The 22,389-nt window shown below is 36.7% G+C and overlaps 1 protein-coding gene across 8 annotated transcripts in view; it reads right to left on the bottom strand.

The window, feature by feature from the left end:
- The window catches only part of syt1a (synaptotagmin Ia), a 1,226,547-nt gene that overhangs the window by 73,491 nt on the left and 1,130,667 nt on the right, over nucleotides 1-22,389 (bottom strand). For all 8 annotated transcript variants that reach the window (XM_028817071.2, XM_028817014.2, XM_028817013.2 and 5 more), the window contains one exon: nucleotides 10,979-11,096. In XM_028817071.2, the coding sequence (XP_028672904.1) occupies nucleotides 10,979-11,096 (118 nt within the window). The remainder of the gene's footprint in view (nucleotides 1-10,978; nucleotides 11,097-22,389) is intronic.

Here is a 22,389-nt window from a genome sequence, read left to right as displayed (position 1 = left end):
ATAACAAAGGAAAAGCTAAAGTGAAACGAAGCCTTGTTGCTATGCTGGGCCTTCCAAACCTTTTCATTTTTTTATCTATAGTGATGGTTTTTCTACCAACACACCCCACAAAGTACCAATTAAAAGTGTTCTCCCTTTCTCCGTGTCAGTCCTTTAACAATGGCCCATCCTTCTCCTGCACGTGATGCTTTGTTGCCACTTTACAGTTTAGGTTCAAGGCGCCTGTGAATTGAGGCAGCTTTCAGTCAAGCCCTACAATCACTTTTGGGACCCCTCTTTAGTTAAAGCCAAATATACAGATCCTGTTATTGATCATTGACATCTCTACAGCACTGAGCCTTGTGTAGCTCTTTGAAGACTGGGTGCCTCAGGCAAAGACCCAGCAGTGTAATGATTGTGATCTGTTCTCTAATAGGAGGTCAACAACTGGCATCCTGCAAATCTCTCTCTCTTGCACTCTCTCCTTGGGAGGTTTCTATATGCCAAATTGGTTAAGCCCTTGTCCAGGCCAGTGCCTGGAATGTTGGTGCCCTACTACACTGTATACCTAGTATATTATATTACCTTGCCATATATTGTAGTGTGAGATATGCACATTCTTCCAATGCCTATGTGAAATGTTCCCCACATATGTTGCTTTTTCCACCCACAACCCATAGCTGTACCATGTATGGTTATTTGGAGATTCTAAACTAGTGATGTGTTTGTATATGTGCACTATATAAGCGGACCTGAGTTAGACTGACAACCTACTCAGCATGGCTGTGTTCTGACGTTGCACCCAATGCTATGATAGTAGGCTGTGGCCCACCCGCAACCCTGAATTGAATTAAAAAGGTTGAATTATCCATCCATCTATCTATTTTCATAACCACGTATCTGAAGCAATATAGCAAGGAAGCTGGAACCTATCCCAGTAAACACTGGGCACAAGGCAGGAACAATCTCTGTGCTAGGGCATTTATGGGTGAAAACACACACACACACATTAGGGGCCAATTTAGCATCTTCAGTCCATCATGTCATAAAACTGCTGGAGAAAGCTGGATCACCCGATTGACACCATAGGCTCCATGCTACAAGACTGCTGCTCTCCCATTGCATCACTGAGTTGCCCTGTTACTATACTATACTATACTATACTATACTATACTATACTATACTATACTATACTATACTATACTATACTATACTATACTGTAATTCCAGCTACTGAAGATGTAAAACACCATAAAATGTATCCACTGTTTTAACCTTCATTTCTATTAACAAAGGATAAAGTACTGCATAAACTACTTTGAATTTCCATGCAGCTATCCTATTTATAACATAAAATATGCATCATTTGAGTCATTTTAATTTACTTGTTACTGCATTTGCATACTTTAAAACAAAGACAGATGCTGTAAAGGAAAAAAAGCATAACAAAGAGCAAAGCTGTTAACAAGTAGAGCTTGTTCCTCAGTGACAACATATAAATAAAAAAGTGCTGTTTTCATAATGTTACTCTGCAAATCTGCACAAATCCTGCGCATGTGAGGAACTAGTTGATGACTTCAAAACTATTATTTTATTTTAATTGTGTCATTCGGCATGCCTTTTTACATGTTGTCATGCACAAATATCGCAAAAATTTCTCATGTGCCAAATACAATTTTAATGTTGTGTGTGTGCATAAGTGTGGTGTCAACTCATTGACGAGATTCCTAACTGACATATTGGTATATGTTATATGAGGTAATTGCCGGAGCTTTGTTTGCTTGACCAAGTTTATAATATTAGGAAATAGAGCAACATGATGATAAATGTTGTCTCACAGCTCTAGGTTTGGACCCAGGTTTGGTTTGGACATTTTCCTCTGAGTCCTCTAGATGTCATGCCACATCCCAAAAATGTGCTGCTTTGGATAATTACTAAAAATTAGCATAACTAAAACTGATGGGTAAACTCTAAATACGTTGAGATTACACTTGGAGCAACTCATTGATACTTATAACAGAGTTACTTTAAAAACAAAAATAATTTTATGCCCTTATAGAATAGTATATAAACAATTCCAACAGAAAAATATACACTGTATATACTGTAGGGACATGAGCATATAAACTGTATGGACTGTATGTAAAGTTTACAATATATTCACCTATATATAGTATGCATGTGTATATATGCAAAAGGTCATTAAAAAGAGCAGCCACTACGGTCTCTCTGCCTGTCACTATTTTAATACTGAATTGTCATTCAGAAATATACACATCTTTCTCTGAACCCTGGACATAGCTGAAGAGCCAAGATGTCAGCAAAACACCAAACATTAACCATTTTCACTGTTGGACCAGAGTCTCTTAACCTGAAGGTGATGGGCAAACTGTCTCTACAGTAGTGCAAAGTCGAGTTAACATTTCTGCAGTGTTTTTCTGTATGTTGTCCTTTGTACATGTTTGAGGGCTGACACTTGGTTATAAAAAAAGAAACGGTTTAATGAGAACACATGCCCTCTGCAAAATACAAGAGTTATGAGGGCACAAACTTCTGTTGGCAGGGGTAGGCAGTGCAGGAACGTTCCTTGATACCCAGGCCTTTAAATTAAAATTGGGAAGGAGGGCACTTTAGTGAAAAAGTCCCAGGACATTCTAAGGATCTGGGAGGTGATTCTTTGTCTTACTTGATATGAAATATGTGACTCTGTCTTTTGTACATCTCTCCCACATGTACTGATGTACGAAAACCATTTGGAGATACTGTACTCTGCATTAGAAAAGTACATTGAGGCATTAGCAGTTACCCTATCTATCTATCTATCTATCTATCTATCTATCTATCTATCTATCTATCTATCTATCTATCTATCTATCTATCTATCTATCTATCTATCTATCTATCTATCTATGCACATAACACCATCTTCCTATAACAAGGTCATTTTACATATTTGTCTGTCAATACATATAATCAAGAAAGCAAAAAAAACGAGAAAAAAAACATTATTATATGCTTTTCAGAAAAGCTGAGGCAGTTCTTTCCATTTCAACTACTTGCAAATTTTGTGACAGATACAATATAGACAGGTGATAGCAGAAAGAAACAATTGAGCCTGGCAATAAAAGAGAATAATTATAGGTGCAAATGAAGACAAATCAAGCAGATAAATCTAACCCACTAGCAGCTGCTTCACAGTCTTTGTGTTGGGATGAAAGGTTGAGTAGTCTATAATTACAAATGGCCTTTTTCTCTTGAACAAATCAGATTGCTATTTGTATCTTGTAATCCCATCATTGTAGTTTAAGTGTGCTGCTAAAGCAACATGCAGGTTTTGTGGTGGTGGTGACAAACTACTCCGTTCTGCCATTTTCTTATACTATGTACCTATCCTGTAAAGCAGGCAACTTATAAGAAGTGTACACTTGAAAAATTTTCTCATTTCGACTTTCATGCTCATTAAGCTTTTCTGTCCTTAACTTATCATGAAGTTGATGATTGCTACTGTTTGCCAATAGCATGACCCCCCCCCATTACCTGATGTTAACATGCTTTACTATCAACCAGCAAAAAACATCCAGGAAATCTGCCAGAGGAGCAGTGCTGTTTCTTGTTGTTTTGGATGGCTCTTTTTGTTATTGCATTGGTATTTTAGTATTTATACTGACTATAGTTCTACAGTTGATCACTTTCACAACAGTTCAATTACAAAGATCACAGCTGTATATACTGCTTTTACTTTTAGATGTCAAAATGCTGCTGGTTAGAATAACTTGGACAAATATAGCAGAGAAAGATCAAAGGAGACAACCATCCTTTTTGCATGGCAAAACAGCAACATTTTTGGCACCTGCTAATGAGCAGAGGGACAGACCTTCGGCCAATACGTGTATAACAGAAACAACCCCTTCAGGGGGCATTAGAACAGTGGTGATGAGAACAGGTCATTAAGCGCAACAAGCTTGTCCATCCTATTCACCTAGTTTGTCCAAAATAACATTAAATCGAGATTTGAAGATCTAGCATTCCAACATACTACTTGGTAATTTGTTCCATGTGCCTATGTTTTTTTGCAGGAAGAAAAACTTTGTAAGGGCAGCACGGTGGCGCAGTGGTAGCACTGCTGCCTCGCAGTAAGGAGACCCAGGTTCGCTTCCCAGGTCCTCCCTGCGTGGAGTTTGCATGTTCTCCCCGTGTCTGTGTGGGTTTCCTTTGGGTGCTCCGGTTTCCTCCCACAGTCCAAAGACATGCAGGTTAGGTGCATTGGCGATCCTAAACTGTCCCTAGTGTGTGTGTGTGCGCGCCCTGCCTGGGGTGCCGTCCCTCTGTGGAGTAGTTTTTTTTATTTTTTCCATAGCCCGGAGACATGCTGCTAGTTCAATTGGCCAGTTTAAATTGTTATTAAATGTATGTACCTAAGAACCAATTGGCACCCTGCTCAGTATGCCATTGTTACCAGGATAACCTCTGGCTTACACTGGACTTGAACATCGAAGGAAGGCTGAGTTAACACTTTAGATAGATTATTCTTCTGTGCTATTTGAAATACCTTATGGTGAGACTCACTTTGAAAGATGGCACAAACTGATGGTGCTGGTCAACTTTTCTCCAAGTTGAAGCTGATCAGAGCTCATAATGATGGCAGAATTACACTTGTCTGGAACAATGTATCACACCTGATCAGTAACAGTTCCCTTTAGAGTAAAATATAAATCATACAGAAAGTCCTCTATTTGAGACTAAATCAGTGGTTTGAAATAACTAGATAAAGAATAATTAAATTTAGTTGCTTGCTTTAAAGTCTTTATGTTTGACTTCATTTATTAGGTTTTAGTCAAAAAACTATTAAAAGTGCTGAAAATAATTTAGTACTGTTTGGCAAAAAATACAACTTAGTGAAATATAAAGATAAAGCAGGTCATGTGAATGGCAGCTCTATAGATGACTCAAAAGGCCAAAATTTGCATCTTGAATTCTTCCGAATCTAAAAAAAAAGATGCTATCTGTATACATTTGTCCATTTTCTGAGTCTACAGCCCTTATTCTATTACAGAGTCACAACAGCATTATGTGTAAAGCAGGAATCCACCCAGGATGGTCTGCGAGTCCACAAGAGGGCACACTATTGCACACGCTGGGGCAGTAGAGAAAAGTCAATGAAAGGAAAATCTTAAAGGAAAATGGAACACAAATGGGAAATTTTACCACAAAGACTCAATAAACCTAGAAATATATAAACAAAGACGTGGGGAGGGCTCTAAAGTAGCAGCACTCTTCAATTCTCCACCCCGTCCCAATATTAATAATTGTTTACATTTATATAGCACTTTTCTCACTACTCAAAGCGCTCTCCACACAGGGAGGACCCGGGAAGCGAACCCACAATCTCTTTACTGCAACGCAGCAGCACTACCACTGCGCCACCTGTGAGGTGACCAGCTTCACCAACTTTCTATATACGAGTCTCTTCGTGTATACTGTATGTTATGTCTGTAAATCTTAGTCAAACACCAAAACGGTTATCATTCAACATTCCTGTGAACTGCAATGAAAATATTTAAATTCTGCAGGTTACTAGCTATGGAGAAAATATAAACAAAGCCTAAAACAGAACTTAATATAAATATATGATAATATAAAGGCAATAATGATGCTTGCTGCTACTTTAAAAATTAAGTTCTTTACTGAGAGAGCATAAACGGAACCTGACAGTCTACATTTCACACAGAGTATCCAAAACATTTCATTGCAATGAGCTGCACATTCTTTGAACCAGCTATCATGTTGCATTGTTAAATGTAGTGCCTTGATGACCTTTGACACTTTGTGACTAAAAAAACAGTAGGTCTTTTCTTACTCTATGACCAACTGGTAAATCACAATAAAAAGGAACCTGTCAGCAACCTTTGAATTTGCTCTTATCGGATTCTAATTCTGGCTACATCCAGAACTTTCAAAAGGCTGTTTAGTCTGCTAGGTAATCCTTGTAAATGCTCAGAAGCGTAAGTACTGAGATTGTTTGTTCCATGAATCTGAATTTCAGTCACACCTCCTTTAATTAAGGCAGAGACAATAAGAAAAGCAGACAGAACGATCTGCTCGTCGTATCATATTGGCGCCTTGGGGATTGTGTACTTTTATTCTCCACTCTCTGATTGATTGAAGCACCAAGGGACTCAGTGAGGATGCATCTGAGCAGAAGCAGGCTGAAACACCCGCAGTTACAGAGGTCAGCACTCCATAACAATGCCAGCTAGTAACAAATTGGAAAACAATTGGAAGCATTCAGTCCTATATATATATTCTCAAGGGCAGCTAATAATGCAGTCCAAACCCATTAGAAAAACCTCAGAGAGCTTGTTTCTGGAGTGAGGAGAATAAATTCTCAGTTTCAAACTACCATGAAGCTTTTTCAACAGACAAAGTTTACAATTCAGGCTTGGCTTACTAAAAAAAAACCAAAACAATCTGATATTAAATGGCTCGTATATCGTTGCCTTGATGTCAGATAGAAATAGTCCAAATGAACACTTATTTGCTATATGCCTTAAATGTCTGAAGGGGTAAGATGATGTACTCTGACCTTGCTAAATCATTTTTAGCATTCTTCACTTGAAATTGAGGCTATCCTTGGCTGTCAAGTTTGAAAATATTGCAGTGCTTTGAGCTGCTGTCCACCCACACAAATATAAAACATACATTCATGGCAGCCAATGGCAGAAGGAGGTGATTGTACTTCAGTCACACTGTTAGAGTAGTTATTCAAGTTCTGTACATTTCAAATAAAGTATTAATTCAAGTCTGGCATTACCCATAATCCCGATACCAACTGAACACATTTTGCAGCATGTGGTTTTACAATTGCTGGAGTATGTAAAGTGGAATATCATTCTGAAAATGTATCAATAATGTCATGATAGCCAAAAATCACATATATCACAAACTACTTGCTCATTGCTATTAATTTATTCATTAATGCTCTATATATTTTGCCACATACCTTGTTATGCTATGGTTTGTGAAAAGGTTCAATGTAGAGAAAAGCCAAGCAAAATGACACCTTTTATTGCATCTTGCCTGAAGAAGGGGCCTGAGTTGCCTCGAAAGCTTGCATATTGTAATCTTTCTAGTTAGCCAATAAAAGGTGTCATTTTGCTTGGCTTTTCTCTACATTCATAATGGCTAACACGGTACAGCACCCTAGTACTGAAAAGGTTCAACAAAGACTATCCTTCATTTACTTACAAAAGACAAATTCCCTGCTGGTCTCAGTGTAGAAATAGGACCACAGTGAAAGAAAAATAGAAAAGCAACTTTTAATAACTTCATATCATATTCTTGTAGCTACAAATATAGGGTATACATCAAAGGTGAAAGGGGCTGCTAAGTGTTTAGTAATTGCCGTAATTAAGGAAATCAGATTTCTGCTTTCATTATGGCCCTTCCTGACAATTATCAGAAAACAGTAATTGTACATATTTTGGCTTTTTAGAACAATCTATTTCAGGCCCATATTATAGTTTATTTTTTTCTTTTTTCTTTTCATCGCAAGATAGTGTGGTATTTCTTTATAAGAATATATAACAAATGAAGTGCTACTTGTGAAATCTGATTTCAAAAAGGTGTTTACAGTGAGAAGAACATCGAGAATGACATTGCTAACAAACAGGAGAAATTTAAAAAATTCGCAAATATAAAGTACAGAATGCCTCAAAGTATTGAACAGGAAAGAATCAGCAAAATCATTATGAGTTTTTATTTATTTATATTTAATGCTAAGTAGTCCTTAACGAATTACCACTAGTGTATACTTCTTTGTAAATCTGCATGTCAAGCTTCTTCGGTTTCACCATTTATTTATTTATTTATTTTTTAATTTTATTTATTAATTTTATTGTAATCATTCCATACAAATAGATCAATTTATAACAAAAAAAAAAATTGAAGACAAATCAAACCCCACCCCTGAGAAGGAGAGCTTAGCCAAAGGAGAATTGCTTAGGGCTTTTTAATAAGGCAACAATAAACAAAAGAAAGGAAGAAATATATATAGGTAAATAAAAAATGGAGAAGGGAAATAAATGCGGTAATAGTTATTTCTCTTATTCTAAAATAATATTGATTAGATACTGACAGGTTTTGAAAAAATTCTGTACAGATCCTCTAACTGAGAATTTGATTTTTTCCAATTTCAAATAATATAAAACATCGGTTTCCCACTGACTTATCAGAGGAGAGTTAGGATTCTTCCAATTTGACAAAATAAATCTGCGTGCCAAAAGTGTACTGAATGCAATCACCGTTTGCTTGTCCTTCTCCACTTTAAGTCCGTCTGGAAGAACACCGAACATAGCTGTTAGTGGGTTTGGAGGAATTGTGACCCCAAGGCTGTCTGAAAGGCACTTAAAAATTTTGGTCCAAAATGATGTTAGTTTGGTGCAGGCCCAAAACATGTGACCCAGTGAGGCAGGAGCTTGGTTGCAGTGTTCGCAGGTTGGATCTTGCCCTGGACATTTTGGACAGTTTTAAGCGAGACAGATGAGCTCGATATATAATTTTTAGTTGAATAATTCTATGCTTTGCGCATATGGAGCTCGAGTGAATTCTCTGCTTTGCTACCTTCCACTCCTTTTCTGATATATTGATTAAGAGATCTTCTTCCCAATGTCCTCTTGGGTCTTTGAAAGGTAGGGACTCTAATAAGATTTTATGTAATGCGGAAATGGTGTTTAATTCCTCAAAACTGAGCAGTATTTTTTCCAGCATGGTGAAGGGTACGAGGTGAGGAAAATCGGGCAGTTTCTGTTTAACAAAATTTCTAATTTGAAGATAGTGAAAGAAATGTGTAGCTGGGAGGTTGAATTTGGAACATAATTGTTCAAAAGATGCAAATATGTTGTCTATATAAAGATCTCTGAGCATTTTAATCCCAAAACTTTTCCAGGTATTAAAAATTGGATATGTTTGCGAGGGTTGAAAGAGGTGGTTCTCTTGCAGAGGTGCCATGGATAAAAGATTTTCCATCTTAAAATGCTTTCTAAGTTGGTTCCATATTCTGAGTGAGTAAAGCACAATTGGGTTATTAGTATATTTGCGATAACTTGCATTTATTGGAGAGCAGAGCAGGGAGTATAAAGAAGTACTACAGGATTTTACTTCTATTGTGAACCAAGCCTGTGTATGTTCATTTTTTTGTGTCCAGGTTTTTATGGCTTGTACGTTTGCTGCCCAGTAATAAAACTGAAAATTAGGTAAAGCCATGCCACCTTCTGCCTGAGGTCTTTGTAGGGTCACTCTTCGGATACGTGGGTGTTTTGAGTTCCAAATGAATGAGGTTATTGTTGAATCTAACTGCTTAAAAAACAATTTATTATTATATATTGGAATGTTTAGAAATAAAAAAAGAAGTTTAGGAAGGATATTCATCTTAACAACGTTAATTCTTCCAGCTAGAGTGAGATGAAGGGTTGACCATCTACGCAAGTCTTGCTTAATTTTTTCAATACAGATGGCAAAATTTTGTTGATAAAGAGCTTTATGTTTACTTGTGATATTTACCCCTAGGTATTTAAACTGATCTGCTATGGTAAAAGGTAGGGTGTCCAGTCTAATATTATATGCTTGTGAATTCACTGGAAAGAGTATACTTTTTATTCAGATTAATTCTAAGACCAGATATCTTTTGAAATTCTGTGAGTGCTGTTAAAACTGCAGGCACAGTGTTTTCTGGGTCTGATATATATATATAAAACCATATCATCTGCATATAGAGAAATTTTCTGTTCCAGTCCTTCTCTGATAATCCCCTTTATCTGATAAGAATTTCGACAGTGAACCGCCAGTGGTTCAATGGCGATTGCAAACAGCAGTGGTGACAAGGGACATCCTTGTCTGGTACCACGTTCTAGCTTAAAGTAATCTGAACAAATGTTGTTAATACAAACTGAAGTTTCTGGATTGGTATACAGTAGTTTGATCCATGCACAAATATTCGGGCCAAACCAAATTTCTCCAATGCAGTGAAAAGGTAGTTCCATTCAATCATATCAAATGCTTTTTCTCACTCTTTAATTTAATATATTCTTTATCAGTATGCTGCTGCTGGAGTATGTGAATTTCCCCTTGGGATTAATAAAGTGTCCGTCTGTCTATCTATCTATCTATCTATCTATCTATCTATCTATCTATCTATCTATCTATCTATCTATCTATCTATCTATCTATCTATCTATCTATCTATCTATCTATCTATCTATCTATCTATCTATCTATCTAAGACATTCCCTAATGGTGGAATTCATGTTTTCTTATGGTCAAAGTCATCAATGGACAAAGAATGTTTAGTTTTATATTTCTCCTGTAGATGATTAAAAAAACTAGTCAACTGAAAAAAGAAAAAAGTTAATGCTATTTTACAAAAGTATTCTACAGGCTTTTTATTGCAGCTGTCTAAAGTAATGCTTTCATATTCAGCTAGTCAGGCTGCCCCTAACTGCAAGACCACTTGTCCCTTCACTTGTAAATCTGCATACCTACTTGCTCACCTTACTTTGACTAGTTTACTTCTCTTCACATCATGCCCACGATCTTTTGTGATTCTGAGATGGCTGGGCACTTTTTCACCACAAGGTAAGATTACAGAATGCGGTTCATGAATGAAGCAATTTAAAAGCACACTGAAATTCCACTTTGACTGTACACTACAGGCTCCTGATGAAACAGGTGTGTCTTTGTCTAACAGTGCAGTAGGTAATGCTTATATGGAGCTGGTAGTTTTATATAAAAATTCTTTTTAAAATATTTTTTATGTATGGCATACAGTTTCATTGAAAGTTAAATGAAAAATAAATAAATAAATAAAAATAAATATAATGTCGTGTGTGATTTGGAAGCATGGGTGTTATCAATAGTAACCAGCAGAGACTGCATGAGGCCAATCTCCGAGCATCCAACTTTTAGATTGCTTTTATTAGAGCCAAACTGATGTATCATCACTCACCTGATAAACCACCCACGTCCATTTTCTTCAGGTTCTTTGCTTCCAGAATGACAACAGTCAGCTTGCCAGCAGTAGGCACGTAACGGAGAGAGAAACAAATATCACCCAGCTTCTCTTGCTGTGAAAAATATTAGAAACAAAAAAGTAAGTTTTTAGTGAATGCAGGCATAAACACCAGCATCTAGTATTTGATCATCCCATCAATTTTTAAAACATTTTCTCTATGTACTACAAGTTATGCATCTTGATTTATTTCACTGATCAGCATAATTAAAAAGGAGCAAACTTTCACTGTTTGCAAGGCTGTAGACCAAACCTCTTGTCATTTGTTCATATGATTGTTTAGATAATTATTTCATAAAGGTCAGATTATGTTAAGTAATAATGACCAAAATTAAACACTGTGCCTGTAACTTGAAAGTCCATTTTGTTAAAGATGCAAATTATTGGTCATTATGTAACAAGAAGACAATTGTCCAAAACATTTTTAACAGAATGGAAGAAAAGAGGTCGCCTGGAATTAATATATGATGCTTAACCAGGAGACATTAAATTATCAGCAAAGAAACATTTATATTGAGAGCTTCATTGAAAGTTGGTCTTCCTGAACAGAGTTAACTGATTTTATTTGCATGGTAATGTAGCTAAAGAGGTTGTAATGTAATATGACACAGTTACCTTTGGTTATTATTATATTAAAAAAGTGATTTTTCTCAAATTGTGTTGCAATCCATTCTTCATATATTATAACATTCTTTGATGTGGTGTTTACCATATAAAATGTACCATTTAAAATAAAAAAAAAGGTTTAACTGAAAGCATACTTTATAATTTGGTACTTGTAAAACAACTTGTCAGCCATGTGCTTACATAAGACCAGGAGTAGTTTGCATATCAGCTGGGATCTTCACGGTTATTAACATATTAAATGCTAAATATAGGTCTGAAAATATTTTTGTTACATTTTCTTTGTGATTTTTGGAAGCCAAATCCCATGGTGTACGAATGATGAATTACATCATACAGTATATTTATTAGCTTAGCTTTTTGTAGTTGTTTCACATTCCAGTAAGGCTTCTTTTTGACAAGTGTCATTTTATTTTACTCTCATAAACTTATTCTTATAAAAGTCAGTCAGTCATTGTCCAACCCACTATATCCTAACACAGGGTCACGGGGGTCTGCTGGAGTCAATCCCAGCCAGCACAGGGCACAAGGCAGGAACATATACTGGGCAGGGTGCCAGCCCACCGCAGAGCACACACACAAACACACCCACACACCAAGCCCACACTAGGGAGAATTCAGGATTGCCAATGCACCTAACATGCATGTCTTTGGACTGTGGAAGACTCAACCTAATTATTTTCCCAGCTGTTAAGGTAGCAAGTTTACTTAAACAAAAGCTTTTACTTTATTGCCATAAACACATCAGTCACTTGTACTATATTATATACAGAAACCTGTTTTGTGTTTGTTTTAACTTCATTAAGCTGGTTGGGGTTGTCTTTATCTGTCACCATTTAAAGTATTGGATTGCATTCAGGATAAAAAAGAAAGAATGGAAAACAATGACTTGTCTAAATTTCTTTCATGTTTGTCAGTTGTTAAAGCATTTCTAGCTGTCTGTCTCTCACGTTTATAGCCTTTATTAAAAATCCTCACTTTCAACCTCATCATGTCATTTGGAGATATATTATCTTCAAAGTCACCATTCAATTACAAAAATTGCCAAGTTGTTAAACTGCTTCAAAGCAGATTTCTCAGAATCTATAGTACTAATGTGAGGTTTCCTTTTCATTTTGTGGGACTAAAAAAGGATAGTCAACTACCAGATACTCTCCATTTCTTCACACCCCAGAAGATGGTGCTGTTCATTTGGATAGACACATGCATACTGTACATGGATATTTTTACATTGTGCTTTAGTGTTTTCTGCCTGCAGGATCAAAAGAGCATTTAAGCACCTACCATAAGTTGCTCTCTTATATAAATGATAGTCATAAAAAAGTAACACTAAGAGGAGGTAAGCGGGTGGAAGTCTTAATCCGATAGAATCAGTTTTTGCAGCACAAATAACCATTTTTCAGTGATTGATGAACAGGGTGTGTGATTGGGGTGGACAGTTAAATATCAGTCTTTCAGTTTTTTGCAAGTGGAATGTGAATGGTTTGGCTTTATTAGAAGTATATACAACTTCCTTTGCAAAAAAAGGAATAGAGAAGACCACAAATAGTCTGCTACAGTTTCTGTTTCTTCATGTTGAGGCTACAACATATCCTGGGAGCAGGCAGATCTCAGACAGAGGGTTTCAGCTCCAAGAACAGATCATGCTTAGCGGAAATGAGACAAATAAGATGTATCCAACAATAAGAGTATGATTCTAACTGTTCTGAGACAGTTGGAGAAAGATAGGGAAAAAGAAAGAAACATAACTCCAGGTAATAATGACCTTCAATTTCTGGCCTGACTGGGATTTCTGCTATGAACAGCCATTCAGTTGAGGCCATGACTCAGCATAGCATGCACAGGAGGTTACTACTGGAACAGAGAGAGAAGTTTTGGGAGCAGCGTGTTGCCGCCCCCACCACATAACAAACCACTCGGATTGGGACACGAGTGCAGCCATGCAAGGGGTGGCACCTCAGTACCACACTGGAACAGCGTGAGGATTTTTACAGTGGCTGGAGTGCCAATCCTGCCATCAACCCCTGAGTTTTCCATGCAAGTTGGAGGACCTTCTTGCAGTGCTGGCTACAGATTAACATCATACCCAGGACGAAGCAATTGCAGGTTAAGGGCTTTGCTCAAGGCCCAACGGAGTGGAATCACTTCTGGCATTTACAAGATTAAAATCGGCAACCTTCTGATGCCAGCATAGATCCCTAGCCTCACAGCCACCACTCTGCTATGGAAGGGAATAGTCTAACTCATCCATTCCATGTCTTAGGCGACTCATAATATTATCAATTTGTCAGTTCCAGGTTCAAGTATAAAGATGCTGTAGGGCTGAATAGCAATGGAAAAAGGGGGGAGAGTTACTGGTCAGAATGGAGGATAGGGAAAACAGCTCAGTTTCTTACTGCCCTGGCTTTTAAAATGTACGCTGGTATCTAGAAAGCACTTCCTTCAGTTAACATCAGGAAACATCTCTGTGATGCATCGACAATTTTCAAGGTTTAGTGTTACCTGGAAGTAGCATAAGGATTTAAATGATGTCTACTAACTAAGAAAGGCTGAATTGAAAATTCTGAAAGAGCTCTTTAAAAATTAAAGTAAAGGGTAAAGAGCTCAGAAACTGAACAGAGAACAAAGAGAGACTAGGAAGTTAAATGTCTTCATAGGGTGTCCAGCTGCTTAAAGGCTATCCCAGTTCGTAATATTTTATATGCTCTCTTCTTTTCTTTGTAATCATGCTTGTTTGTATAAAGCATTTTTTATAATTTGACTTTTATTCACCTTGTTTTATATTTTATGAGTTGTGGAGATGCACATTTTTTCCATTACATTTTCTACACACATTTAATGACAAGTTCTTGATTCCTCATTATTAATTCATTTATCAAGCACGTGAAAAACCACATTAGAAACAATATGCAAAAGTCCTGAAATCCAGATAAAACCAAGGCTATTAAGGTACGTAAATGTTGTAAATGGTATCAATAGGAATTTTATTGAAGTATTGAATCAAGAAATTGAATATTAAAACTTTCCTCTTTATGTTGCTGAGTACACTGTTTGAAAAATGTAATGTAAATGTGTTAAAACTCAGATAATGCAACAACAAATTCGTAACTAAGAGAGTTAAGGCAATGTAACTGCATAAAATGTCCTTGTCAAAATTATTTGAAAGCCCATTCATATAAATGGGGTGCAAACTGTTTTGAAATGAGTGATAATAAGTGACAAAGAAAAAGATACTCGATTTGCATAATGAGCACTTCTCTTCAGATTAATGATACATTTCCCAAATAGAAGGTTTAGCATATGAAGCAGAGAATGCTTGATTATTACATATTCAAGAACTGTATATTTGCCAAAGCAATTATTGAAAAATGGACTTAGCTTTCAAAAGAATTATAGAAATGATCATCAGGTTCTCATCCTTTGATTCCAGGCCAACTGGCTACCAAGCTGTTGTGCAGGACGTACAGTATGGCTGGCTTAGCAATCAAACCAACCTCACAAACTGCATTGAAATAAAGGTGCATATACTTGAGGTGCAGTGTCATGGAAGAGAGATACATACATCATGTTTTTAATGAGAGAATGCCTTTTTTTTAACTTAGGTCACATACCTTAGGCCAGATAATAAGGATGAGACCTGACTTGCACCTTCCACCTTTCACAAATATAAATTATCTGTACTGAGCATACAACATTCAGTTATTATCTTGGTTAGACAAAAAACAACTATCACAATCACATTAACACAACTGCTTATTATGTTTTGTTTTCCTTTTCTATACTATACATTTTTTCTCAAATGATGTCTTGATTTGCAGTGAGGTCACTGCTTCACCATTCACATGCCATTTTGGAGAAGCATGTTCTGTATTTCAGCTCCTTCTTTTGCTGCACATGTGCTTCCTAAACTTTTCTATGTATGATGCTGTAACAGATGGCTGTGCACAGAGAGTACTTTAAGACCAAATTGTTTTTGTGACTTGCGATTAAAAAATAAAACTTCTTAGGGAACTCTTTTGCCTTATATTTTTGACTTCATTTTGTGGTTGGCATTTTGGTTATTTGTCTTTACATGTTATATAGCGGGCGGCATGGTGGCGCAGTAGGTAGCGCTGCTGCCTCGCAGTTGGGAGACCTGGGGACCTGGGTTCGCTTCCCGGGTCCTCCCTGCGTGGAGTTTGCATGTTCTCCCCGTGTTTGCATGGGTTTCCTCTGGGCGCTCCAGTTTCCTCCCACAGTCCAAAGACATGCAGGTTAGGTGGATTGGCGATTCTAAATTGGCCCTAGTGAGTGCTTGGTGTGTGGGTGTGTTTGTGTGTGTCCTGCGGTGGGTTGGCACCCTGCCTGGGATTGGTTCCTGCCTTGTGCCCTGTGTTGGCTGGGATTGGCTCCAGCAGACCCCCATGACCCTGTATTTGGATTCAGCGGGTTGGAAAATGGATGGATGGATGTTATATAGCCCAACTTGTTTACTGGTACTACTATGCAAATTCTTCATATAAAGTTCATATAAAGTTTCTGCTGTGTTTAAAAAAAACAAATTGTCTAAATGGACATGGATGTTGCTGTTTTAAAATGATTTTGGAGATTTAAACAAAAATATAACATGTATGAATTTTATGATTTAGAAGAACACCATGTTTGTATATTATTGTACAGTGGAACCTCGAGATACGAACAGCTCTGTATACGAGAAATTCAAGATACGAGGAAAGTATGAGCGAAAAATTCGTATCTAAATACGAGCATTGGCTCGCATAACGCGCCACGAGCCAGGCTGTGGGTATGTGTGATGCGTTTCCCGATCCGCCTCGCCTCGGGGATTCACCCAAGCTGACGCTGACGCTGCCCGCCCATCAGCTCACTCAGTGTTCCTTGTTCTCCCGTAGCGTGAGGATCTACGCGTTTGTGCGCTTGTGATTTCATTGTTTTTTTTGCATTTAACGTGAAAATAATTATTCCACGATGCCTCTCAGTAACCCATTTCCTCCTCCCCACCTCCCTATCGTCTCCCTCAAGCCAGCCAGGACTCTTCATAAAGGTAAACTACAGTTATATTATTTACCAGTGTTATTTATTAAAGGTAAACTACAGTATATATTATTTATCAGTGTTATTTGTTAGGAAAATTGATTTTTATGTTGATATTTTTGGGAGTGCGGAACGGATTAACTGGATTTCCATTATTTTCAATGGGGAAGTTTGTTCTAGATACGAGAAATTCGCTATACGAGCTCAGTGCTGGAATGAATTAAACTTGTATCTCGAGGTTCCACTGTATTTGTTTTGCAAAATCTGCCTTTAGTTATACACAGAATAGATAATCAGTTTACTGAACAAGTAGTCTACATTATCAATTGGAACTCATATTATTTTTTTAACTGACAATCTTAACTTATGCTATAATCGAAATAATAATAACTAATAGAATAAACAAGTGTTTTTTTCATAATCTTCTCTGCAGTCAACAATCATGAAGATTCCAAGACTGTCAGAATGCTCCTTGTCTATACACTGTATGTTGTGGGATGAGCATTTTCTGAGAAAAACACTTCATGTAAGGTAGCTAATCACACTGGTGACAGAAATGGGATAGACCTTTAGCAGCAAAAGAAAATTAAAAAGAATCCTACAGCAAGAGATACTTTAATGTTTCTGCACTTGCTCTACAGCAGTTGAACCAAGGAGTTCCTTTAGCTCGTCACATTGCTCACACTTGATGGCCAGGCAGTACGAGTTGCTGATTGGCACACTTGGAAGTGGAGGTTTCACACAGGCCATTGGAAGAGAGCTATTTTCTATTACTTAAATTAATACTTCACATACCACAATAAAATTTGCCATTTTCGTTGCAGTATTTTAAAATTAGATTATAATAAGGTGCCACATACACCCACTAATTTTCTACACTCACGTATTTCTTTAAAGAGTTATGGAATGATAGACCTCATTTATGGTATTTTAGACAATAAGTTAAGGCAGGGATTCATTTCCAACAAGATGCTGTTCCATCACAGGACACACACGCCCACACTAACTTATATGGAGACAATTTAAGGTCTCCAGTTAACCTATCAGCATACCTTCAGAATAAAATTGGAGTACCCAGAGAAATTTACATAAACACAGGGGTGATAGTTGACCTTCAAAAACACACTGACTGGATTAGGAATATCCTAAACCCATATTATTTTAATTACGATCAGTTTAAAGCAATTACTAAATAAGTTGATCCTTATACTAGACACTGCCTCAGTCCAAACGTTGCTTAATTTACATACAGTATTGCTTTGGGAGTGCAAGCAGTTTACATGTTTAGGTGGACAGATTGTTGTAATGCTTTAAATATGGCATACCTGGATGGATAAAGTCTATATAAGACTTGTTCTTCTAGATATCATACACTAATGATGAAACTGTTGCAAAAGCAAGTGTAATAGGCTGCCCAATGGGCAACAGTGTTATTAATAAAAACATTTTATCATAAGACAGGGAAAAGGCTCAAAAATCACAAATAAAAATAGAGAGGGGTGTGACCTGGGAAGAATTGGACAGTATTCCAAAAAAGAGTAAGAAATGTTTGACCTTGTCATGGTGGGAAAAGGGCTTAGGAAAGTTGATAGATTAAAGGACAGCACATGGTGCCAGAACATGAGAAATGGCGCATCATCTTTTAAAAGTGGAGACTGGCAGGAGGCTATTTACCTCTAGCATACACAGTGGACACCTGGTCTGAGAACAGGATGGTTGAGACTGCATTGTCCTTAGTGCCGTGCAGGCTGTCAAGCAGAATTGACCATTTAAAGGCACGATGGAGGCACAAGAGTTCATTGACCTAGAAATCTCAAGACTTTTAATCCTTCAAACCAGCTATAATGAAACCATGGCTGGAAGTGATCCTGAATGCAAGTAAAAGCAGGATCAAAAGTACAAGTAAATGTAGGATCTATCCTTATCTTATATGTAGTCAAAAATATACTTTGCAAAACTACCTTCTTGCATGTGAGTCATTTTAAAGTATCAGCCAAGTAAATGAAACTCGAAGCAGAGACATTCAACGAGAGTGGCCATCTTAATGATTGCAACTTAAGTCATTGAAAGGTGTTAAAAGAAGAGGTTTACAAACTTATCCTATTATAAGGAGCTAATCCATTTCTGAAACCTAAGGACCAAATATAATTAATTTAAATTGAAAACATTATGATACATCTCCTGGCCCAAAAATGACCCCTTTTTGTTTAAATAACACCAAACTACATGAAAATTGACAGCATTTAGTTTAATAATAACATTAGTGAAAACAAACCCTTATAACATTTAATAAAATGCTTTATCTAGACTTTATTATGTCTAGTTTCACATTCAAAGGAATAGCCTTTGGTTTTTCTTGGGGCTTTCCAACTAGTTTACCATTTGTTTTGGAGCCGTTTGCCCAGGATAAAGTGAGAAGACTTGTAAATAACAGACGTAAGAAGATGAGTGAAACACAGGACACCTTGTCAATTTGCCCCACCACCATTCAGCAGCATGGCATCTGAGCAAAACAGCATTACCTGTGGGCTACCTGACACTAGGACTGTACGTCACCAACCTCCAGTCCTACTCCACAATTTGAATGGAATAGGGATGCTGTAAGCTGTACTTGGAATGATTGCATAGATTATCGGGTGTTAGAGTCAGCGGCATGTATTTGAAAATTTTTTTCAGATTTTGTATACAGTGCACTCATTATTTTCTTAGATACTTGACTGAGCAAAATACTGTGCATATTTGCATAGACTATATTTTTTCTGGTTTAATATTGCAGTGCAAATGTGTCGACCAAAATAAATGTTGCCATTTGCATTTGAAAATGTACAGAAGAAAAAGTGAAAGTAGATGGAAAATGTTATAATCAAGTAAAGTAGAAATATTCTTAAAACACACTTAGGTACAATAATGAAGTTCTTCTTCTTTGTTACTATACAACACTGAAAGAATCCTAATGACCACAACCTTACTGAGCTTGGAAATGGGAGATGGGCCATGTGAAAGGATCAACTAGTGGTAGGAACAGAGGCTACACCAGAGTGAGATATTTAAAAGCCGAGATCAGGAATATTCTGTGGGAGTTTGAGGTAGATAAGGGGAGCAAATCACTCTACCTTTAGACAGGGGTTTGACATTAAAAATTAGTGCCAGTTGTATGTGCTTTATTATTTTCCTACTTTTTATTTATTGGCTTTGAATTTTTCTCCCAGATGCATAATTATTTAAAGAAAGTTTATATTTTGGGAGACGCAGTAAGGTGATCAGAATTCACATCCATGGTCCTCCCTGTGGGAAGTTTGCATGCTCTCCCTTTTGTATGCGTACCTCTGGGTGCTAAAGTTTTTCCCACTGTCCAAAAATATGCAGGTTCAGTGAATTGGTGACACTAAATCGACCCTAGTGTGGGATGTGTAGATGTGTGTATGTTTGCCCTGCGATGGACTAGCGCCCTATCCAAGGTTTGTTCCCCCAAGAAGAGTTGGCTTGGTTAGGCTCCAACACCTCCTCAGCCTGGTTTGGATTAAGACGTTTTAGAAAATTATATTTTTGAATATCTTTGCCTGTCAATATTATTCTTTGCACAATGGTCACTAGGATAGATCCCTCAATGTTAAACAAAACAGAAATGCTTTAAAATGTTGTATTATATGACAGTGAACAACAGCACGTGGATACTGCTTCTTTAAATGGCAACATATAGGATCATTAATCTAATGGAGCTCTTGACCCTCTCAACCAAATCTGCATTCTGACGAGACCATATTGAAATATAGTCTCCACTTACACTGTTGAGTGTATTAATAAAAGCCAGGTTTCTGTCTTAATTATGTGTCCTTATTTTGCATTTCTTACAAATGGCTTTATAGCTAGTGAAAAGGCCAAAACATCTGTTATCCTAACTCCACTGAATTTTTTTTTGACTAGGGATTCTTTTCATTAATCAATAATATCTTTGTTCATAAAGTACCTTTCCTTTGATAAAAAAAAATCTAATCACAATAATGGCATTCTGTGATATGCTGTTGTTTATCACTAAAATTAGGATATCTGGTGTATATGTGTAATATAGATTTGCTGAAGAGTGAGAAGGAATTTTAGTAATTCACTGTACATGAAATCTATTAGCTTAGTCTCTCTGTGTGTTAGGATTGTGCAGTGCCTCGATCGCCCCTCTTTTTGTTTTTTTTTATTTTCCCCTGCTCCCTTGCTGTTCCTTTATATTCATTTTGTCTTGTGTTTGTAGTTTCTTATCCTCACTTGTGTCTCTTGTGTGGGTCTCAGAAGCTGTTGTTGTTTGAGCCACAGTTACCTGAGTGTCCTATAGACACTGCAAGTGTTTTAGGTATTAGTTTGCTTTCGCTTCAGTGCCTCTGACTCCATACTCTTAGGCTTTTCTTCATTATTAAAGATTTTTAGTGTGATTTTGTTTTTTTTTTTGTTGTTTCTTGGTCTCTGTTTATTATATTAGTTTATTATATTGGTTTCTGTTTATTATATTAGTTTATTATATTGGTTTATTATATTAGTTTATTATATTGGTTTCTGTTTATTATATTAGTTTATTATATTATATATTTTTAGTGTGATTTTTTTTGTTGTTTCTTGGTCTCTGTTTATTATATTAGTTTATTATATTGGTTTATTATATTAATTTATTATATTGGTCTCTGTTTATTATATTATATATTTTTAGTGTGTTTTTTGTTGTTTCTTGGTCCCTGTTTATTATATATTATTAGATATTATTAATATATTTATTATATTATTATATATTAGTTTATTAACCATCCACCGCAGCTTTGCCCACGTAATAGTGAAACAAGACAGTAAGGAGGGCTCTGCCTGGCTCACTACTCATTTATTCTGTTATGGGACTTGGAGTTTAGGATCTAAACTGGTTTCTGTTTTTGTTTAGTCTTCCTGCACTGGCTTTTGCTTTCCTTTAACTAGGTCTTATTAGTAATGCAATTATTGCTAAATATTATTTGAAAAAAATGAGTTTGACATTTTTGAAGATTTTTTTTGTCCATTGGCCTTTCGAGGGAAGGAACCATAAGAGCATTTGACAGATGGTGAACTCTGGATGCCTCCGAGCACGTTCTTCTCTCTTTTCAGGGCAAGGAAATGTCTAGGGAGGGACATGCTTCTAAAGCAAACCAGAAGTCAGCCTAGATTGGTGAAATCCAAGAATTGGTGAACCTTTTCCCAATGGGGATGCAAGATTGCTACTATGTCATCACAGAAGCATGTCCACCTGTCAAAGTAGGATTGCCCACAAAAGTTAGTGTGTGAATTTACAGTGGCCTTTATCCTATATTGTAATAGACATCTGATCTGTTTGCAATTGTCAGTCTCTATCCTTCAACACCTATTTACTTACTTTCTTCAAGCACTTTGTTCATCTGTCCCTATGCATTTTGCATGTTAACTTCTTTGTATTTCTGAGCATGTTTTTCTTTCCTTACACCTACTTCAGGTATACTGTATATGGTATTGAGATGGCAACAAATTCCAAATTTGACCTTTCAGATGTTTAACATATTTTAGGTATTCTTGAAAATGATTTAACCACTTTCTGTATGATGTCTTCATGCATATACATGACGTCTTTCTGCATGTGCACGTGCATGTGTGTGTCTCCCTGGCTGACTATGTGTCATCATTATAAATGAATTGCCCAATCCAAGTTTAAC

The sequence above is a fragment of the Erpetoichthys calabaricus genome, chromosome 1 (genome assembly GCF_900747795.2).
Source record: "Erpetoichthys calabaricus chromosome 1, fErpCal1.3, whole genome shotgun sequence".
NCBI lineage: Eukaryota > Metazoa > Chordata > Cladistia > Polypteriformes > Polypteridae > Erpetoichthys > Erpetoichthys calabaricus.
The sequence above is the reverse complement of the archived record's forward strand: the minus strand, read 5'-3'. Positions and strand labels throughout refer to the sequence as shown.